The following is a 23887-nucleotide window of genomic DNA, read 5'->3' as shown; positions in this document are numbered from 1 at the left end:
CGGTGTTAAAGCTTTCCACGAATATAAATCAGATAAAATGTTTTTTGTGTCATTACTATAAGCTTCAAATTTGGTTGAATTTATCATCTTTTTGCTATTGATTACAGCCAAAATCACTTTGAATCGTCTTAGCAAGTGTTCATCAAGACCGGTTATTTTAGATGTCGATACGGGGTCCTCAAAAAACCGCCTTGCCGAGTTGCCATCATTTGTGCTTCCGTATCCGTAAAGAGGTTTATCTATTATAAGTCCCTTTTGTTTAAACTCCAACTGGATTCGATTCTTCTCTTCCTGCCTCATTTTGTGAAGATCTTGGTTGTTTCTAGCAGAGACATCGCGGTTTCCAGGGCTAGTCCGATATTTAAGGTCATACGATAAATGCAAACAATACTCCATGAATCGAATTCTACAGTGCAGGGGCGAAATACCGAAATTGAGCGCATTTTCGTTTACTAAATTTTCATCAGACTTGTCCTCGAATTGCCCATTCTTCTTGCCACAAATATTGCATCTCCAATTGGACATAACGCCAGTTAATGCGTTTGCCACCTTTCCATCGATCATAGTGAGTTGTAGTTGAAACGAAACTTTTATATTTCTTCCCAATTGGTTTATAACAATCATGGGTAATGCAGCAATTTCTTCCTTTATTTCGTTCACCAAAGATCGTGTTGTGTTCCGGTCTTCCTTTGTATACTCAAACCGAATTGGGCGACATAAATATTTTGACCCAGGTGTTCTATTTATCCATATATCTTGAAATGCATTTTCTTTCGATGATGAAGATTGGTCCTTGTACAATCTCATTCTCAATGGTACTAATGATGCCATGAAAATTGATGCGAAGTTGGTATCTATTTCTGTTTGTTGCTTATATTCGGAAAATCCAGATGATCCATCACAACCCCATTTGCTGATCAAAACCACTTCGGAATTATTACATGTGTTCAACTGTTCTTCAGTAAAATTAGAAATAATTCTAACAGCTGTATTTTCAACAAGATCAGCAAGTTTCACTCTTGCTTTTAATTCGTCCACGTATATATTTGATGGCACCATTTTCGTCCTGGTGTTGTACAATTTATGTTTTGAGGGTAAACAACCCCATCCTTTTTCACGAAGAGCCTTCCTCATTGTTGAGTATTTGTTTCTTGAGAGGCCTAGGTTCAAAATCAGGGCCAGTGCATCTTCCTCCGTGAATTCTGTAGTCGATTTTGGAGTTGGAATACTTTCTACCATTCTCTTTACCCTTTTCGGAGATGCTAATGGTAAAACATTCCTGAGCTTCTTCTGTAAGTTCTCCTAACGGAAGTATGTTGTATTCCACAATTTCCTTGCCATGATGTAAGACTTTATGTACTGTCGGTGTTAAAGCTTTCCACGAATATAAATCAGATAAAATGTTTTTTGTGTCATTACTATAAGCTTCAAATTTGGTTGAATTTATCATCTTTTTGCTATTGATTACATCCAAAATCACTTTGAATCGTCTTAGCAAGTGTTCATCAAGACCGGTTATTTTAGATGTCGATACGGGGTCCTCAAAAAACCGCCTTGCCGAGTTGCCATCATTTGTGCTTCCGTATCCGTAAAGAGGTTTATCTATTATAAGTCCCTTTTGTTTAAACTCCAACTGGATTCGATTCTTCTCTTCCTGCCTCATTTTGTGAAGATCTTGGTTGTTTCTAGCAGAGACATCGCGGTTTCCAGGGCTAGTCCGATATTTAAGGTCATACGATAAATGCAAACAATACTCCATGAATCGAATTCTACAGTGCAGGGGCGAAATACCGAAATTGAGCGCATTTTCGTTTACTAAATTTTCATCAGACTTGTCCTCGAATTGCCCATTCTTCTTGCCACAAATATTGCATCTCCAATTGGACATAACGCCAGTTAATGCGTTTGCCACCTTTCCATCGATCATAGTGAGTTGTAGTTGAAACGAAACTTTTATATTTCTTCCCAATTGGTTTATAACAATCATGGGTAATGCAGCAATTTCTTCCTTTATTTCGTTCACCAAAGATCGTGTTGTGTTCCGGTCTTCCTTTGTATACTCAAACCGAATTGGGCGACATAAATATTTTGACCCAGGTGTTCTATTTATCCATATATCTTGAAATGCATTTTCTTTCGATGATGAAGATTGGTCCTTGTACAATCTCATTCTCAATGGTACTAATGATGCCATGAAAATTGATGCGAAGTTGGTATCTATTTCTGTTTGTTGCTTATATTCGGAAAATCCAGATGATCCATCACAACCCCATTTGCTGATCAAAACCACTTCGGAATTATTACATGTGTTCAACTGTTCTTCAGTAAAATTAGAAATAATTCTAACAGCTGTATTTTCAACAAGATCAGCAAGTTTCACTCTTGCTTTTAATTCGTCCACGTATATATTTGATGGCACCATTTTCGTCCTGGTGTTGTACAATTTATGTTTTGAGGGTAAACAACCCCATCCTTTTTCACGAAGAGCCTTCCTCATTGTTGAGTATTTGTTTCTTGAGAGGCCTAGGTTCAAAATCAGGGCCAGTGCATCTTCCTCCGTGAATTCTGTAGTCGATTTTGGAGTTGGAATACTTTCTACCATTCTCTTTACCCTTTTCGGAGATGCTAATGGTAAAACATCGACAATTCGTCCAACATTTTTTGGTTGTGTTTTTAACAATGCTGTTTTGAACGTATCTTTTATTAAATTTGGCGGATGTGCCGCCAATAGTTCCTCTTGTTTTTTCTTTTTGGTTTTCTCCGTAACTTCGTCGTATGCTTTGCTAGGCCGGCCGGGAATCAGCGGTTTAATTTCAATAAGTAGATCCGATTTCAGCCACTTCTCATACATTTTGAAAAACTTGATTTTTGCGAATGAACATTCTGGCAACCTTCTCTCAAATGATTTGTAGAATTTTTCAAGTTTGTCTAAAGCGTCTTTATTTAGCCTTATTCCATATATGTGGTCCAAAGTGTAAACAAGTTCCTTAAATGACTCCGTGTATGATTTGGAATCATTTTTGATGTCCCATACAATTTTCGAAAGAGTGGAATACTTCAGTATGACTTCCATAACTTATAAATGTCCTTTACGCCTCTACAAAATATAATGAAGAAAATTTGGATTTTGTTCAAATATTTATGCAATATATTCACAATTAATGACCCATTTCAGGTATCAGACGCAATCGTAAAAAGGGGTCCAAAGTGCCTCTTTTTACTTACTCTTCTATAATTATTTACCTGGACTCGAATTTGGTTAAAAAAAATGACAATGAATTTTTTATGGGTAGGTTTTTTCACATTCATTGATACGGTGGATTTCCTGGGAATTCGACATAGCGAAACAGGTAACATTTGTCTGCATCAAATCTTAACACAAATATATATATATATGCAGGTATATTTCTAGGTTACTTTTTATTCAAAAATCATCAGCTTACATTAAAAATAGATGTAGGTACTATACAAACGCACGCCGATGCGAAGTGTTTTCGCTCTAAAACACATATTTTTATTCCAATTTTTTTAAACTTTGGCAGGAGACCTTTTTTTATTCTAACACATTTGTATTGTAAACCCTGGGCAAATCTATCAATGTTTTAGTGTAGGCCCCATATAAGGTTCCATTTCACAAATAGACATTTTTATATAGAGTTTAATGAAGTGTAAATGAATTTTAGAGTAGATAGAATCCGAGTTGAGAAATGTTTTATACATCGTTGGAAAGGTATGAAAATTTCCTTTACGATAAGGTATGTTGCGTAAATATGGCTATAGTGTGTCATGTGCAATTAGGACAACAAAAACAAAATTTGGGAAATTCGACTTTTTTGAAAAATTGACTTTTTTATTGCCGGTTCCATAAAATGGAATAGAATAGAGATATTTCCATGATTCTTTTTGTGTTTTGTAGAAGAAGTGTTACCAAATAAAAGTTTATTTAACATCTTTGCAATAAAATGTGACGTAATACTTGTTTTTTAGCAATGAATATAGCACTACTTGAAAATTGACTTTTTTCAGTATTTTGATCGCTACGATCTCATTTATGGCTAGGATATGGCGAGACATACCTTAAAATGTTGGGAACATTTTAAGCTTTCATTTAAGTGGCCATTTTGGTCTTAAGATAACGGTGTTGTTTGATATCGAAATTAGCCAAATTAGCACTTAAAACTTTTCTTAATACCTCGACTTTGTGAAAATGGAAAGAAATGATAATGCTTTGACGGCCAAAGTTTGCGAAAACTTAAAGGAAATGGGAGTATCTTTTTTGAAAAATTTTGCAATTTTTTGACAAAAAAAATATTTTTCATATTGAAAACGATGCAATTTTTAAACCGCCAAAGATATTCACGTGATTCCTTTTGTATTTTATGCACACATATGCTGGCATAATTTGTGTGAAGTATGAAGTTTATAGCTTTAAAATTGACGGAGTTATTTAAAAAACACTGAAAAAAACCAAGGCCAAATTTTCATATTTTAAAATTAAACAATTCATAACTCCTTAACAGTACACGATGGCATGGTACTTTATGCATAAGTTTTTTAGATCTTGTCAAGCTCTTTCTCTAGAGTCCTAAATCATGTAAATCGGTTGAGTAGATCAAAAGTTATGGCCCCCAGAAGCTTGGAGAAGTCAAAAGTGGTCAACTTTGACACCCTGTAGCTCACCCTGTATTAAAGATATGGACCAACAACAGCACTTTTCTGAAAGCCTATGTCCTCCTCTACAAATGTCTAGAACATTTTGTATGGCTAAAATCAACAGATAAAAAGTTGTAGACTTATTTCCAATTTTTTTGCCATTTGGCCCACTGTGCGCCGCCAACCAATGTACAATACATATTTCCACTTATGGTGGTGCTATGTTGTGGTCAATTATTAGTTTTGAATTGATTATAAAAAAAAATGATATGATCGATCAATGGTGGAGATAGAGGCAATCTAAAACAGTGTCTCAAATCAAAGAGAACGAAATTAACACTTTTTCCAAAGAAATCTTGCAGAGTGAAAATTTACTAAAGAAATTGTTCATAGTGAAAATTTACCAAAGAAATTGTTCACAGTGAAAATTTACTAAAGAAATTGTTCACAGTGAAAATTTACTAAAGAAATTGTTCACAGTGAAAATTTACTAAAGAAATTGTTCACAGTGAAAATTTACTAAAGAAATTGTTCACAGTGAAAATTTACTAAAGAAATTGTTCACAGTGAAAATTTACTAAAGAAATTGTTCACAGTGAAAATTTACTAAAGAAATTGTTCACAGTGAAAATTTACTAAAGAAATTGTTCACAGTGAAAATTTACTAAAGAAATTGTTCACAGTGAAAATTTACTAAAGAAATTGTTCACAGTGAAAATTTACTAAAGAAATTGTTCACAGTCAAAATTTACTAAAGAAATTGTTCACAGTGGAAATTTACTAAAGAAATTGTTCACAGTGAAAATTTACTAAAGAAATTGTTCACAGTGAAAATTTACTAAAGAAATTGTTCACAGTGAAAATTTACTAAAGAAATTGTTCACAGTCAAAATTTACTAAAGAAATTGTTCACAGTGAAAATTTACTAAAGAAATTGTTCACAGTGAAAATTTACTAAAGAAATTGTTCACAGTGAAAATTTACTAAAGAAATTGTTCACAGTGAAAATTTACTAAAGAAATTGTTCACAGTGAAAATTTACTTAAGAAATTGTTCACAGTGAAAATTTACTAAAGAAATTGTTCACAGTGAAAATTTACTAAAGAAATTGTTCACAGTGAAAATTTACTAAAGAAATTGTTCACAGTGAAAATTTACTAAAGAAATTGTTCACTGTGAAAATTTACTAAAGAAATTGTTCACAGTGAACAATTTACTAAAGAAATTGTTCACAGTGAACAATTTACTAAAGAAATTGTTCACAGTGAACAATTTACTAAAGAAATTGTTCACAGTGAACAATTTACTAAAGAAATTGTTCACAGTGAACAATTTACTAAAGAAATTGTTCACAGTGAACAATTTACTAAAGAAATTGTTCACAGTGAACAATTTACTAAAGAAATTGTTCACAGTGAACAATTTACTAAAGAAATTGTTCACAGTGAACAATTTACTAAAGAAATTGTTCACAGTGAACAATTTACTAAAGAAATTGTTCACAGTGAACAATTTACTAAAGAAATTGTTCACAGTGAACAATTTACTAAAGAAATTGTTCACAGTGAACAATTTACTAAAGAAATTGTTCACAGTGAACAATTTACTAAAGAAATTGTTCACAGTGAACAATTTACTAAAGAAATTGTTCACAGTGAACAATTTACTAAAGAAATTGTTCACAGTGAACAATTTACTAAAGAAATTGTTCACAGTGAACAATTTACTAAAGAAATTGTTCACAGTGAACAATTTACTAAAGAAATTGTTCACAGTGAACAATTTACTAAAGAAATTGTTCACAGTGAACAATTTACTAAAGAAATTGTTCACAGTGAACAATTTACTAAAGAAATTGTTCACAGTGAACAATTTACTAAAGAAATTGTTCACAGTGAACAATTTACTAAAGAAATTGTTCACAGTGAACAATTTACTAAAGAAATTGTTCACAGTGAACAATTTACTAAAGAAATTGTTCACAGTGAACAATTTACTAAAGAAATTGTTCACAGTGAACAATTTACTAAAGAAATTGTTCACAGTGAACAATTTACTAAAGAAATTGTTCACAGTGAACAATTTACTAAAGAAATTGTTCACAGTGAACAATTTACTAAAGAAATTGTTCACAGTGAACAATTTACTAAAGAAATTGTTCACAGTGAACAATTTACTAAAGAAATTGTTCACAGTGAACAATTTACTAAAGAAATTGTTCACAGTGAACAATTTACTAAAGAAATTGTTCACAGTGAACAATTTATTAAAGAAATTGTTCACAGTGAACAATTTACTAAAGAAATTGTTCACAGTGAACAATTTACTAAAGAAATTGTTCACAGTGAACAATTTACTAAAGAAATTGTTCACAGTGAACTATTTACTAAAGAAATTGTTCACAGTGAACAATTTACTAAAGAAATTGTTCACAGTGAACAATTTACTAAAGAAATTGTTCACAGTGAACAATTTACTAAAGAAATTGTTCACAGTGAACAATTTACTAAAGAAATTGTTCACAGTGAACAATTTACTAAAGAAATTGTTCACAGTGAACAATTTACTAAAGAAATTGTTCACAGTGAACAATTTGCTAAAGAAATTGTTCACAGTGAACAATTTACTAAAGAAATTGTTCACAGTGAACAATTTACTAAAGAAATTGTTCACAGTGAACAATTTACTAAAGAAATTGTTCACAGTGAACAATTTACTAAAGAAATTGTTCACAGTGAACAATTTACTAAAGAAATTGTTCACAGTGAAAATTTACCAAGCAATTTAATAGCCAAATTCTTTAACATCAGCCTTATTTGTGCACATGCGCCGACGGAAGACAAATACAAAGAATATTTTCTACGAGCGCACATGATATTAAAATCGTTCTGGGAGAGTTTAATGCGAAGATAGGGAAGGAAGACATTTTTGGTCCAACAGTCGGAAAGTTTAGCCTCCACGAGATAACGTCTAGTAATGGGTTGAGGCTGATTGATTAAGCAGCGGCAAAAAACATGGTAGTTAATAGCGCCAGATTTCAACATAAAAATATTCACAACATGGCTGTGTGATAGATGGAACGCATTCAACCAGCGTGTTAGATGTACGATCGATCCGTGAAGCGAATATAGATTCGGATCACTACCATGTTGCAGCCAAGGTTCACACCCGTTTGAACATGGCGAGGAAAGTACGATCTGACACCGCACGGAAGCTAGACATTGAAAAGCTGCAAACACTCCTCTCGACAGACCCAACTGCTTGATGAAAGCACTCTTTGTCCCGATGATATAATGGCGGAGTGGCAAACTATTGCCCACTTCATAGAAAATGCCGCGAAATCCGTACTTGGGTACTGGAAGCCTGCTCTAAAAAACTCATGGTACGACCAAGAGTGTCGGGATGCTACTGTAGCCAAGAATGCGGCATATAGAGCAATCCTGCAATCAGTAGCAACGCGGAGGAGAAACGCAGAGAGGAGAAACGTCTAATCCGCAGAAAGAAAAAGAAAATGGAAAGACGTGAGTGTGAGCGAATTGAGATGTACAGGAGTCAGAATGAAGTCCGGAAATTCTACCAAAGAATTAAACATCAAACCGATGGCTTTGGTGCAGGCATATCCACTTGCAGAGACAAAGAAGGAAATCTGGTAACTGACGCAGATAACATGATGAGGATATGGAAAGAACATTTTATCCAACTGCTAGTGTCCGACGTTGGCGGCGAAGAGGATACCGCAGAACCAATCACTGATGATGATATAGAATATTTACCTTCTAGTCAGAATGAGGTCCAAATAGCACTGACCCTACTAAAGAACAACAAGGCAGCAGGAGCCGACGGGTTACTCGCTGAACTATTTAAGACCGGAGGCGACAGGCATCACCTTATCTGCGCAATCTGGCTAGAAGAATGCATACCCGATGATTGGAACCTCGGCATACTATGTCCCGTAAGGAGACAAGACGGAATGTGCCAACTACAGAGGAATAAGTCTCCTCCCCATCGCATACAAGATACTCTCGAGCGTACTGTGTGAAAGATTAAAACTGAAAGTCAATTAGATGATTGGGTCCTATCAATGCGGCTTTAGACCTGGTAAATCCACCCTAGACCAGATACTCACACTGCGCCAAATCCTGGCAAAGACCCGAGAAGGACAAATCAACACCTGACATCTCTTTATTGACTACAAAGCCGACTTCGATACTCCTTTACATTTAAAGGTATTTCAAGCCATGTCTGAGTTTGGCATCCCAGCAAAATTAATAAGACTCGGCAGGGTGACACTTGAATCTCTCCGAACCATTCAATATCAAACGAGATTTCAGACAAGGAGACAGCCTATCTTTAATATCCTGCTGGAGAAGATTATACGAGATGCAGATATAAAAAGATATGGCACACTAATCACAAGAGAACACATGCTACTCGCCTATGCCAACGACATCGACATCATAGGTCGGTCAACGGAAGTATTGGGTTGCCCAAAAAGTAATTGCGGATTTTTCATATAGTCGGCGTTGACAAATTTTTTCACAACTTGTGACTCTGTAATTGCATTCTTTCTTCTGTCAGTTATCAGCTGTTACTTTTAGCTTGCTTTAGAAAAAAAGTGTAAAAAAAGCAACCCAATAGTAACTGCAGCCTTTGAAAGAATCGAAAGAGAGTCAGTGTAAATGGATCTGGCAGTAAATGGAGATAAGACGAAATGGATGGTTTCAACTCCCAAAAAGCCTTGCACAAGCGAGCAGATAAAGAAAATGGAGAAAGTTTTGAACCACAAGTTTGAGACAGTCAGTATTTTTTATCTACCTAGGCACCGCCGTAAGCGAAACGTATGACACCAGTTTTGAGATTAAGCGAAGAATAATACTGACAAACAGATGCTACTTTGGACTAAGTTAGCAGTTTAGAAACAAGGCCACCTCTCGACAGACATTTTGTTATATGGTTCTGAAGCGTGGGTACTTGTGAAAGCAGATGAGGCAGTGCTTGGAGTATTTGAGAGAAAGATTCTTCGTAAAATATATGGACCAGTTTGCGTTAGTGGAGAATATAGGCAACGTATGAACCCCGAGCTGTATGAGCTGTATGGCGACTACAGCATAGTTACATGCATCAAAATACAACGGCTGCGTTGGCTAGGTTATTTTGTCAGAATGGATGAAGAAGCTCCAGCAAAGAAGTCTTTTGAAGGCAAACACGGTGGTACCCGCAAACCGGAAAGACCAAAAGCCCGATGGAAAGATCAAGTTGTGGGAGACAGCTCGAAACTTAGTGTCAGAGATTTTGGTATGAGCGCAGAAGATCGAGGCGCTTGGAATGCTATTCTACGTTCGTCTAGTGGAACAAATGTTCTGTCATAGCCAACTAAAAAAAACAGGTCTTATGCGTTATTTTCGGTTTTCTGTTCATCATCTTCTTTCTTCAAGGGTGAACACAAGGGACCTAAAGTCTGCGAGTGAAGCGGCTAGTATCGGAGGTTCCTAGTTCGGTGCCCTCCAACCTTACCTAAGCAGTATCTACTGGACAGCTTTCGCAGCAGCCATCCGTCAGGTTGGATTTTTGTGATTCAGAGGTAAATTTTAAGCGTTACAAAAAATAGTCTCTAAATCAAGCAGGATTACAACGTATTCATGAGGCTACGATAGCAGATGCATTTTTTCATAACAATCAAGAGTTTCCAGAAAATAAGTTCAAGATGAAACTTTCTGTGGCATTTGTCTATCTTCATTCCAGAGAAATTTTTCATTTTAAGACACTGTACCACGTTGCCCAATAAACCGTCATGTGTTCCACCATACAAAAATATATGATGTAAATTAACCCAACTCTTCATCTGCGTACATGATCTGCTACTGTTCACTAACTCACTCGATCATTCAAATCACCATTCACCTAATTCTGGAATTTTCTATGGGACAAATTGCTCGATTTTTGTCACGTAATGTTTACGGCTTCTTTGAGGCCAATAAATAAGTGATTGACATTTTCTATGTTTTATTTTTTCTTGTCATGTGCCATATCAGGTGGTTGTGAGCGAGCTACATTTACATGAAATAATGCGTAGGCCACTACCGCGCTATCTGTCCTACCTGACCAAAAGCATTTAACCATTTAGGCCTTTGGATATTGGACTCATGCTTTCTTCAATGTAGATCATCAAAACAACATCTTATTTGTGTTGTAATTATAGGCCTCCACTGGCCACATGGCTAAGGGTGGACATTCATTCATAGCGAAGCCCCGTGGAGAATGTTGAACCAACATATTTGTAAGATCTTATGTACATAGATAGTTTTTCTTGCCATATTAAAAAATGTTATTTGTATTTGTTTTCATTAAGCATAACAGTGGAAAAGGGTAGCAACAACAAAACGGCACTAACCTTACTAAACATAAATGTTGTGATGTGACGAATACAGTCCAACGCTCTTTTTTGGTCTCCGAAGAAAATGGATTGTTGCTACGTGCCGTTTGTCGCGATTGTCTGGCAAGTTTGTTTGTTTACGCAGCAGTGTTCTGTCCGTCCATCAGTCTGTCTATCCATTCATCGGTCTATCCATGCTTGCCCGTACGCATGATGTGTGTGTGTGTGTTTGTGGATATTTCTAGGCTGTTATTGTTATTTTTTTTTTAATTTTAGTTTGTTTTGAGCATTTATGAAATGTCGACCTTGTTGTTGTTTACAACATTTTTACAGTTTTTTTTTTTTGGTGTGACTCTTTAAGAAATTTCCTTAGCATGGCACCGGCAGAAGGCTTTAGCCTCACATATTACGATGATTGTCTTTATCTCTCCCCCTCTTAATGGCTGATAACCATCCATCATAATTATGCTTAAATGACAAAGTAATTAAGAGTCTTATTAACACTTGAAAGTCACCAATTTGTCAAAGGGGTATTTTTTAATATTATTGAAAGATTGGCAACCAAATCATCGATTCAAAGAGGATATAAATAACAAATAGATTTCATTTATCTCAAAATTTGACAGCAAAAGTCAAGCTTAAACACCGTTTACAATGCTCATTATATCCGGATTTATGACTCTCGTCAGCTGATTTTTTTAAGGGAAAACAGACGATAGAGCCATTAAAAACGGATTTAAAGAGCAGTGTAAGCGGGGTTTTATAGGTGTCGTTAAATATCTTAGTTTTTTCCAAAGCAAGCAGCTCTGCCGAAAAAATTAACAAGTAAAAGCGTGCAAGTTCGGCCGACCCGAATCTTATATACTATCCACTATGGATCGCATTTGTCAAGTTCTTTGCCCGGTATCTCTTTTTAGGAAAGCAAAGGATAATGGATACGAATTGCTTTGAGTAAGATCGGGAGTTCAGTTTATATGGGAGCTGTGTCAGGCTATAGACCAATTCAGAACATATTTGACACGCATGGTGAAGGTTAGGGAGAAACCGTTTTACATAATTTCAGCCAAATCTGATAAGAATTACGCCCTTTAGAGCCCTAAGACTAATAATCGGGAGATCGGTTTATAGGGAAGCTAAAGGGTGATTTTTTTGAGGTTAGGATTTTCATGCATTAGTATTTGACAGATCACGTGGGATTTCAGACATGGTGTCAAAGAGAAAGATGCTCAGTATGCTTTGACATTTCATCATGAATAGACTTACTAACGAGCAACGCTTGCAAATCATTGAATTTTATTACCAAAATCAGTGTTCGGTTCGAAATGTGTTCATTCACCGTAACGTTGCGTCCAACAGCATCTTTGAAAAAATACGGTCCAATGATTCCACCAGCGTACAAACCACACGAAACAGTGCATTTTTCGGGATGCATGGGCAGTTCTTGAACGGCTTCTGGTTGCTCTTCACTCCAAATGCGGCAATTTTGCTTATTTACGTAGCCATTCAACCAGAAATGAGCCTCATCGCTGAACAAAATTTGTCAAAATTTGAACACATTTCGAACCGAACACTGATTTTGGTAATAAAATTCAATGATTTGCAAGCGTTGCTCGTTAGTAAGTCTATTCATGATGAAATGTCAAAGCATACTGAGCATCTTTCTCTTTGACACCATGTCTGAAATCCCACGTGATCTGTCAAATACTAATGCATGAAAATCCTAACCTCAAAAAAATCACCCTTTATATCGGATTATGAACCGATTGGGACCATACTTGGCATAGCAAAATTTCAGCCAAATCGGATAATAATTGCGCCGTCTAGAGGCTTAAGAATCAAGATCCAAAATTGGTTTATATGGCAGCTATATCAAAACATGGACCGATATAGCCCATTTACGGTCCCAACCGACCTATACTAATAAGAAGTATTTGTGCAAAATTTCAAGTGCCTAGCTTTACTCCTTCGAAATTTAGGGTGCTTTCGACAGACAGACAGATGGACGGACGGACGGACAGACGAATGGGCCTGGCTAGATCGACATAAAATATCATGACGATCAAGAATATATATACTTTGTGGGGTCATGGCGGAATATTTCGAGGTGTTACAAACGTAATGACGAAATAAGTATACCCCCATCCTATGACAGAGCCGCTTTTGGTGAAGGGACCGTGGCTGATTCAAAGGCATGCCTTAAGTTGTTCAACCGTCAATATTTTGAGCATTTCAAGAGTGATAGGGCGAGAAGGAGACTCATTTGTCGGAATCGTGGTCTCACTAATAAACCATCACCATTCATTTTGTACGAAGTGCTGCGACGAAATTTTTACATTGATGCTGAAGAATTTGGATTTTTCGAGAGTGGAATATCTAGTAAAGGAACCCAACCTGTCTGGGCAGAGTGATCCACAACATAAGACCGGAAAGTATTCAGATCGATTTCTCATCTATAGGTAGAAGTATCGCGAGCTTTGTGAAGCCAAAAATGCGACATATAGAGCAACCCTAAAGCCAGAAGCCAAGCGCTATGTTTCAGCTTTGTCTGGCGCGTGGAAAAAGAGAGAGAGGAGAAACGTCTATTCCCCAGAAAAAGAGAAATGGAAAGATGTCTCTGTAAGCTATGTGATACCACAAAAGCAATCCCTGATGGTGGTATAAAATATATGCCGACTGGGAGCGTACCTCTTATGCCAGAGAGGCAAGGAAGCACTACAGAGATGAGGGGACTTAAGTAGTCATCAATATCGGCAGTGCAACTGGCAGGATTCCACCAAAAATCCGCTCATTAACCAGATCATCAACATAGGACCGATGTCCAAGTGGAGGATCTGGTTAACGATTGGATTTTCGAACATGTGTGGAACTCTGTAGAGGGTCTGTAGAGGTGATTTTAGATCCAAGATGGCATTAAACCTAGTTCATTAGGATTTAAGGCGGCTGCATCCGCCAGAACGCAATTGAAATCTACTCTGGTTTGGCGAGGAAGGCTAACTTTTTCAGGTGCAATGGGTGGCGGTTGAACTCCATGGTTTTCGTTCACTCGGTAGCTTATCACGGCTTCTGCGTGAATGCAATCTAGACCTGCTTAAAACGCCAGGTCTCTTGTAGCGCTACACCTTACACTATGGGCGTTGCATGACTATCTACAAGATGGTGATTGGGATGGTTTCTGCAATGGCGGCCCAGCAGATATTGATTAGGTAGCGTGTAATTTTACCTTCGCACGGGTAGGATCTTACCTCTAGATGGAGGTGGACCACATGTGAACTGAGGCCAATGTTTACCTTACTCCTAAAAACACAGATCTTAGTCATCGCTAGGTTTACATACAGACCACTAAATCTAGACCACTCATATGCCATTTCCTGGTAAATTTTTAATGGAAATATACACGAAAAATAGGTATTTTTTAAAGGCTCTCTAATGTTAATGCATTCGATGTTAAAAAGCGGCCTTATTAGGGTTCACCAACAAAAGGTTATGGCACTTGCCGAAAACTTAAAGTGCCACATCGAAAAACAAAGAATGAATGTGAGGAAACAAGTTGACATCCTCTAAGCCAACAATTTAAAAAAAATTCCTTGTCGGTTGATCACTTTTCGCAAATTAATTTAGTGAATCTTGGGCATTCATGAGGCCTTGTTACCTATTATTTTCTAAAAAAAAATAACGGCTAACTTGCAAAATGTATAGCCTTTCGTTTTCTTTACAAAAAAGTTTGCAAATAATCGACCCATGTAAAAAGTCAATGTTTGAACGATAAATAAAGAAGCCAAGACCATCCATTCCTCATTCAACTATTTGCCGCAAGAGGTCACTGTGTACTAAGCACAAAGAAGCAAAGCCAACAACCAATACTGAACATAAAGAACAATAAACAGCACCCAATGGACAAGGTTCAGCGTAGACTAAAAGTACTAATAACGTGTTTCATTAGCATGTAGATGAAACTTCAATTCAAAAATCGATCTAATGAAAATTAAGTTCGTAATATTAAACTAAATCCTAATGCTGGCGAAATTTGTCATGTACTATGCCATGTAAAAACTTCTCCCCAAAGAGGTGTCGCAATGCGTTCGGAAATATATCACCTTATCATTGAGTTTTAAATTGAATCGGACAGCACTCAACCATATGTGAGAAGATTACCCCTGTTTCTTAATTAAATGTTCATGGGCATATTTATATTTTATTTGCTCTAATATTGGACGGGCTATCGCCTATTATAGAATAATAACTACTGCCATTCAACTGAACTTTAAGAACTTCACCTGGCAAGCTCTTATTTTATTATACATTGTCCCCGCTTTATCTACGGGCAAGTTACAGCACAGTTACAGCAATTTCCCATCCAATGATGCCGATAACATATGACATAACAAATAACATATGACATAACAAATAACATATGACATTAACTTAAAATATGATTTAAAAATTTTAATTTTTATTATTGTAATAAATATATATAACATACCCATTTTCCATGTACATCTGAAATATAAAAATTAGAAAATTAATAATTTGTATTAAATTATTTTTTAAATTTGCTAATTGTAATTATCTGATAAGAAAAATCACTTAGATTTGATTAACAAGTTATTGAATAAATATTTCAATTGAAATTTAAAATTGTTGTGCATATTTTCAAATCAACTGTACTTTCCGTGCCATCTAAATTCCACTGTCTAAAGACCCCATAAAACCTTAAACTGACAATGTTATCGAAATATCGAGCATAGCTCGTCGCCGTTAGTCAAGACCGACTGCGTTGACTTTGCTTTTTCCCCATTGGCGGCTTCATTCGTGTGAATGTCTTGTAGTTTCTTTTATTAATTTTAGTAGTTTTAGTGTTAAATTAAAGGTAATTTTTGCTAAATTGGCAAAATAAATAATACAAATAAAGAACAACAACTAGTGCTGAAATGAATGTGGTGAAAGTGATTGGAGATTCCATTAAAATACTAGAAAATTATCATCATTTGATAAAAGCAAAAAAAATGTTATCTTGCATTTGCCAATTTAGGGAGGAGATCCGAGATCCAGATCCGTAAAGACGAAAAAAAAGAAAACACATTGTCGAGGCACTCGATACTCAACAGAGCAAAAGAAGAAATTCTCTGACTATATGAGGAACGAATTCAAGTTTGGGACCGCAGAAGGGGGAGCCTAATATGTTTAGATTTCTCAATCAAAAGTAACAACAAAGCACAGCACTCATTCCATTGCGATTTTACGTTGATGATGAAGATTGTGGTGTGCCAACCTATTGGCAAATTTCGTTTCATTAGTTTCGTGAGAAATTTTGCATTGAACGTGTGCGAGAACGGTGTTGCAATTGTTGGCTTTTAATTAATTGTAGCGTTTTTCGTGCATTATATTGTTGAGCTAGAAGAAAATATGCCTCCCGTTGAGTAAGCATCATCAGCTCCTTGTGTGTTTTCTCAAGGTGGACAAATATTTACATACTGCCAAGAGCCTTTTAAATGGAAATATGACATAATTTATGAATATGAACATATCTCAACAAGTTGCAAGATTATCTTTGTGAATAAAATGTGATAATGTGGAATTATAGTAGACTTTGAAATACAACGACAATCACTATTCGGTTCGGTGAAACACAAAAATGAATGAAATCAACTCTTGGTCTACACAGGTGGATGGACGGACAAATGCTTTACATCCGACGCCTAACGCCCATGCAGAAAATATTAATGAACGAATAAACTAAAGTCAAAACTATGTAGAAAATATCTTAACATACAAGAACCATACTACACTATGGTTGGTTGGTGGGTCGGGTCGTTCGGTCCCTCCATTTGTGAGCTGCTGCTTGTCAATGAAACCACCTACGATTATCTCATACTTCGTTGTGTTTTTGCAAACAAGACCTCTAAAATGGCCTCAATACTATGGACTTATGAAAATTCATATTCTATTATGATCATGATATGATGGCGGTGCATATATAGTCTTCGTTTATTGTCGGAGTTTTCATGTAGCATTTATCTGCTGGAGAAAAAAGATATGATCTCGTACATCTTCATTGATTTATTCAATTGCTGTTTTTTCCCCCAAAAAAAAACAGCCATGATGATTCAAAATGTTTAAATGTTTTCAATTGTTTTCTGCGTTTGCAGGTCCAGATGTTTATTTATGTGTATGACGTCATTGTTATTTTTGGAAGTATCTTCTATTGATGTCGCTTTGCTTCGCTTCTCTTCTCTTTCTCATTCTCATTCTCATTTGTTTATGTATGCTTGCCATCATGGGTGCGAGAATTGATATTTTTTTATATCAACACAGAACACACTCATATACATACATACATCCACATAGTATTTATATGTATGTCAATATTTGTGAACAAATTGAATGTTAATTCTGATTAGAAAAATCGTTGTTTTGTTTTTAAAAATGTTTAGTTGCCGTTAAATTATTTGCTTACCAATTTCTAATGTAAAAGAATATTTAAAAAGGAAAATTTGAACGACGACCTCTAACTCCAGATATCTAGCCGCTTATAGTGATTTTTCGAGCATGAATGATTGATCTCTCCGATGACATCCCAAAGTAAATTTTTGAGAGAAGCTCGCAATAGTCCTCAACCACATACATAGCCTCTTTCCATTTAGACCGTGGAAGATATGGCGGCACGTGCTGTTGTTGTGCTGTGTTTTCTACGGAAACGGTGTTGATGATCGGCCGGGGGTAAGGATAACCTCATGCTGGGTAAGAGCAGTGTCTCAATTGTCTTTTCGACCGAGGATAGAAGAGAGAGAGAGAGCAGCCTAAAAGCCTCTATTGACTTGTGAATCTAACTCGCCTAGGGGCAGCAATTTCCAAATTTCATGCACCACCAGAGTGGAGATAGACAGATTGCAGGTTTTCGCTAGCATCCACCGCGAGATTCTCGCAGCTTCAACTGCTTGGGCTTTTCTGATGACTGCAACAACATCTGGTTCGGTTCTGAATAGCTTTGGGTTTCCTCAGGATGAACTATTAGAGTCGGTATAGGTGATGCGTTTCGAAAAATAATGGTGAACCTGCATCACTTGGTACTAGGAGAGTTTACCTCCAAACCACGTTTTAAGACATTGCTGGTTTGTGAAAAGCGCATAGCTTTGGGAGAGCGAATTAATTACTCACGCCCCAATTGAATTAAGAATGATAACCAAAGTTTTTTTCTATCAACCAACACGCAGGGGATGTCCCCTATGAATGCTGTGCATTGCGTTGCCGAATGGAAATTAATAATTGGAGGGGGTGGGGAAAGGATGTAGTGTTTATTGACATGTGTCTTAAATCTCTGGATGTCAAAGTGGGTGGGAAAAACATTAGCCGGAAGTAGATTCCACATATGAACGGTTCGGGCGAAACAAGAATTCTCTCTATAATGAATTGTACGGTCCGCTGGCCAATCAATTACAAACGGGTATGTGTTTCTGGAATGTCTAGTATCCCTGACATACATCCTTACATCAGGAATAAAAAGAGGAATATCAGACGAACACACACCATGAAAGTACCGATAGAACAGCGCCAAATAACCCACATTGAGACGATGTTCAATGGAGATAATAGAGTTGGATACCATCAAGTCCCAAATCAACGCCATCGCTCTCCTATGTACACGGTCCAGTAGGTCCAGGGATGATCTTGAAGCTCCAGCCCATACATGTGAGTTGTACTCCATTTTTGGCCTTATGAAAGTGGTGTGGATGGTAAGAAGATCAGACGGAGTGAAGTAATTCTTACACCGTTTAAGGAAGTCTAAGCACTTGAATGCTTCTTTCGACACTTCAAGTACATGTTTAGCCCAGCGGACATCACTTTGTATTTTCATGCCCAGAACATCAAGAGCTCCTGATTGCTCGACGTCTATGCCGCTTATGGACAAAGATGATCGTAATGGGTCAGCGAATCGTTTGTGTGACAACAAGCAGCACTGAGTCTTCCGTACATTAAAATCTATTTGATTCATTTGACCCCACTCAGAAATGGCCAGCAAATCCTATCAGAGTGTATCATCCATAACCCGCCTCTTGCCCCCAATCTCTCGAAGACTCGGTCTATGGTTGAATGAGTACGAATGACAGAGATTACTGTCATCCGTAAATGGGTAGATCGGATTCGATGTCTGACCCAACAGATCGTTGATGGAAATAAGAAAAAGAGAAGAAGAAAGAAGAGAGGCCTGGGCACATCACCGGTCAATTAAAGGTTGGGAAACATTTCCATTATCTGATATCATATTTAGCCAATGTCTTAACCCGTTCAATCTAAGGCTTAGGACGGTTTTTGTGGATAGTTGATTTAGCAACCTGTTCACGTCGCTCAACTCTGGCCGTTGTCACCAGCAACGCACTCCAATGGAAGTCGGTTGGTTTAATGCATTGGATTGACTTGGGTATACATCTTTTTACTCTTTTTCTCACTGGAAGATGCACATTCCGGAATTTCTACTAAGTTTTCAATTGATACGGGTCGGGATGGTAGAAATCGTTGTTGTTGTAACCACATTTCTATGTGGAAGTGGCGATCCTCGTCAAGCTCCATATATTATCAAGCTCATTCCGATCCATAGGACCGATCGCCGCGGGAACGTTATGCCCATTTCGTATAGAGTATCATAGGCACTTAGTTTTTAAGCAGGAGCCGGTGCCGGCCTGCCTCTCACTGAGACTCACCACTCGATATCGCTGATTGTCCGCGACAGCAGTTGCAATTACTCCGTATATGGAGCATCCCACTATCCGCAACCTGTGAACGCGCTTGTTAGCTCTCAGCTGAGCTTCTCATTCTGACGATGAACACCTCACAAATCGGAACTGAGAGTTTCAACCCGTGTGGTGCTCATAGTCATCCCTTTCCGATATAAGGAATGAGTGCACGTGCTCTGTCCTAACCACCATTCGGAAGTAAAATCATTCTGGCAACGTTGCCAAGTGTTGTGCCAACGTAGTCAGCAATGGGTCGCAAGCGTCTTCGTCGAACTATGTGACCTCTTCGACGTCTCCCAAACCGCAATAGACACAACAGACAGAGTAGTTTCAGTGGTCTGCGGTTAATATTTTGAACAAGAATGAAAAATCGCGAATATATATCGACAAAATACAGCAAGGGAATTGGATATCCCAAATGGTACATACAAAAATGCGAACTGGCCACTATGCGTGACAAAAGATATATACCTTATAGTGGGGAAAACGTTAGCTCACAAAGAATCTTTCTCTCAAATACTCCAAGCACTGCCCCATCTGCTTTCACAAGTACCTATGCCTCAGAACCATATAACAACACGGGTCTTGTATAGTGTAATCTTCGCCTGTCGAGAGGTGGCCTTGTGGTCTTAATAACACGTCGTCCATTAAAACCATTGAAAAATTGCCCTTTGCTTTTCTCTGATCTACCGAAAGGTAGATCTTGGCTAAGATCTACGTCTTTTCGGTTATCTCTTAAAGTCTTCGCTGTAAATGTCGCGCCATTTAACTCAATTATGAGATTAACATGAGATCAATTATGAGATGACATGTGTGCTCTCCAGTAGTGAAATTTAGGGATAAAAGGTCACAGCCCCCTACCATGAAATGGCGATTTCTCCTTGGTAGAGTGAATATCACTCTGTATATTGTTTAATCTCCACTTTTGCTGTATACCTTTTGAGAAAGGCATCGAGATCGCCTCATATGTGGACGAAGGACTTCATGACCGCTGTTTGCGGCACCTACGATGACCTAAAAATCTACATAAATGATTTTGCCAGTGTAATAATCGCTATATCACCGATACATTGCATAGAAGACAAAGCAAAAAACATTTGACTCTGAATGGTCTTGAGATCTGTTCCTTAGCTAATAATCCATAATATTTACGACGCGGCACGGGATAGCTGTGAGCAAGACACAAGCTGGAACATTGAGTTCGGATCCGTGTGGTGTTCATTGCTGTCACGAAAATCTTAGCTGCGAGCTGACGGGTGCGACCACAGTTTGCGGACAATCGGCGGTATCGGGTGAAGAGTCTCAGTGAGAAGTCAGGTGGCACCGGCTCTTGCACAAATACTGAGTGCCTATGATGCTTGATATGACAAGGCGAGTTATTGGCTCCTTTAAATAACCAATGGCCACCCTATATGGCATTACAAACCTCTACTCAAGGATTTCTTCGCCGAACGTAAACTGTTGCTCTCTGCTACTATGCCGATGTATACCTTTTTTATAGCGTGGAAAAATAGGTAAACCGCTAGCATGTTATGCACATGCAAGCATCTCCTTCGCCACGAATAACGATACACAGTTATTTCCACTGTTGTAGATACGCCTAAACGAAAGTTTAGAATGTAGGAAGCAGGAACAAAATCTTGAAGGTATTGACGATAGTACCAGGTGAAAGTATAAAGAGGCGAACCTTACAACTGTGCAGCAGCGATACAAAATGGCAAAAAGTGGCAGAAGTGTCGAAATTTCCAGCTGACGCCAGAAGATCAACTACAGCACGAGTTCCAAATGCTTTTGGATAAAAGTCATTGCATTCTTTCGACTTGTTTGCGTTTAATTAAAAAGGGAAACGATATTATTCTGTATGCCTTCAATTCTATCGCGGATATAAGACCAAATTCTGACAACGATTGGTGGATGATCACCCCTTTTAAATCAAGATGAAATATTATTGCCCAGAGGGACTAGTTACATGAATACATTAGGTCTGTTCGCTTACTTTTTCAGTAAAAATTTTCAGGAGAGTAAAAGCCTTTTTAACCTCTTTAAAAAATTTTCGAGCAAAAGTACGCGAACGACTTCTAGTGAAAATTTGCAGACCAACAGCTGATTTTTATTTTGGTTGGTTTTTTATTTGCTTGCTTAGGAAAACTGCTGTTTAAATTAAAAAATGCTGGCGATACTTTTGAGGTATTTTCCTTAGATAAACATCAATTGACCCGAGAGTGACAAGGCTAGAAGGGGTGCCATTTGTCGTCTCCGTGATCTCCGTGCCGCTAGACCGCCATCGCAATTTACCGTACACGAAGCTACGAATGTCATCCGTGGCGCCAAGTCCTAGAAAGCACACAAGCAAAGAGGAGTCGTACAGACCGATCTTGCTTCTCTCATCAGCAGCCAAGACGCTTGAGGGACTACTCCTCCCGATCCACTCGTTGGACCAATTCCATTCGCCGAGCATCAGCATGCATTTCCCTAACCGGGACTCCCTGCATGTATCCAGCAGAAGTGGATTTCTTCCAGTTGTTATAGCCATATTTGCATGTGAGGTGGCGATCCTCGTCAAGCTTTTATAGGCGAGCAAGCTTATTCTGGTCTATACGACCGATCGCCGCAGGAACATGATGGCCATTGGTTATTTAAAGGGGCCAATATCTCGCCTCGCCTTGTCGTATCGAGCATCATAGGCACTCAGTATTTAAGCAAGAGACGGTGCCACCTGTCCTCTGACTGAGACTCTCCACTTGATACCGCTGATTGTCCGCGACTGCAGTTGCAGCTACTCCATATGGAGCATTCCACTATCCGCAACCTGTGTACGCGGCCGGTAGCCCTTAGCTCGTGATAAAAAAAAGAACACCACACATATTGGAGCTCAATGTTTCAGCCTGTGTGAAGCTCATAAGTTATACCGTGCCGGGAGCATTCTTCCTCCTCGTACTGGATGTGGTATCGTAAATATCAAATTCTCTTTCGTTTCCCACAAAATCAATCAATGTATGGAAGTTGCGTAAAAATGAATATTTTAACCCTTTTTTGTAATAGCAAATGGTTTTCGAAAGGCCTACCTCACTATTCACTGTTCCACTATCGTTTAATATTTAATGGATAATGTGTCTAGAAGTGCAGTTCCCATTTATGAAAATGTACGCTTTTATCTACCATATAAATTTAATTAAAATTTCCAATGGGCTTGTGCAGGTCATGCCTCTCTTGTGACGTGTAGAGTTCCACTGTAGACATTTTTTTTTTGTTTATTTTAAAACTGCTATCGTTATGAACATTTTTTTGGTTTAACCATGTAAGCGTCACAATTTTAGCGGTGGTGCTTATGAATCACAACAATCACCACATTTGATAAAGAAAAAATACAAATTTCCTACATACAGGCAAAGTTTTAAAAGTAAATGCCCACCACAGTAAGCATTCAAACTTTGTTGGAGAAGGATTTATTCGACTGTTTTCAAAAGAAAAAATACTTTAGTTGAAGCACAATGATTACCTCTCAGCGAAGATCAATGATGTATTATCAAAAAAATTGATGATCACTTAATTTCCACAAATAATTTTTACTAAGAAACCTTTTCTTCTTTTTGTAGATTACAGGCAGCTAACATGTCATTGGGGGCAATGCATTGCACCCGATGTACAGATGGTTTTGAACCAAATGAAAAAATAGTCAACTCAAATGGCGAGTTATGGCATACACAGTGTTTTGTGTAAGTTGTTTTTGGGTGGCCTTTGCCTTCTTTGATTAATTCTCATTTTCTTACAGCTGTGCCCAGTGCTTCCGACCTTTTCAAGATGGCATTTTCTACGAGTTCGAGGGTCGCAAATATTGTGAACGTGATTTTCATGTTCTATTTGCACCCTGTTGCAATAAATGCGGCGAATTCGTTATTGGTCGCGTAATTAAGGCCATGTCGGCCAGTTGGCATCCACAGTGCTTCCGTTGCCAATTGTGTTCCAAAGAATTGGCCGATTCTGGTTTTATACGCAATCAAAATCGTGCTCTGTGTCACGAATGCAATGCCAAGGTAAAGGCTGAAATCACTGGACGTTATGTTTGCCAGAAATGCCAGTAAGTATACAAACATGAAAACAGATACGCCCTTCATGCGGCAATTGTAATTAG

At 37.6% G+C, this 23887-nt stretch overlaps 1 protein-coding gene across 4 annotated transcripts in view; it reads left to right on the top strand.

The window, feature by feature from the left end:
• LOC106083386 (LIM and senescent cell antigen-like-containing domain protein 1) overlaps nucleotides 1-23887 on the top strand; it is a 70178-nt gene that overhangs the window by 37647 nt on the left and 8644 nt on the right. The window contains exons 1-3 of one of the 4 annotated variants that reach the window (XM_013246337.2): nucleotides 15809-15893; nucleotides 23352-23471; nucleotides 23528-23833. In XM_013246337.2, coding sequence (XP_013101791.1) covers nucleotides 23368-23471; nucleotides 23528-23833 — 410 coding nt within the window. In that variant the 5' untranslated portion in view covers nucleotides 15809-15893; nucleotides 23352-23367. Of the gene's footprint in view, nucleotides 1-15808; nucleotides 15894-16337; nucleotides 16444-23175; nucleotides 23276-23351; nucleotides 23472-23527; nucleotides 23834-23887 lie in introns of those variants that run through there. The other 3 variants (XM_013246336.2, XM_013246333.2, XM_059363256.1) reach the window with 3 other exon arrangements.

This window comes from Stomoxys calcitrans, chromosome 2, assembly GCF_963082655.1.
Source record: "Stomoxys calcitrans chromosome 2, idStoCalc2.1, whole genome shotgun sequence".
In the NCBI taxonomy this organism is placed as follows: Eukaryota; Metazoa; Arthropoda; class Insecta; order Diptera; family Muscidae; genus Stomoxys; species Stomoxys calcitrans.
The sequence above is the reverse complement of the archived record's forward strand: the minus strand, read 5'-3'. Positions and strand labels throughout refer to the sequence as shown.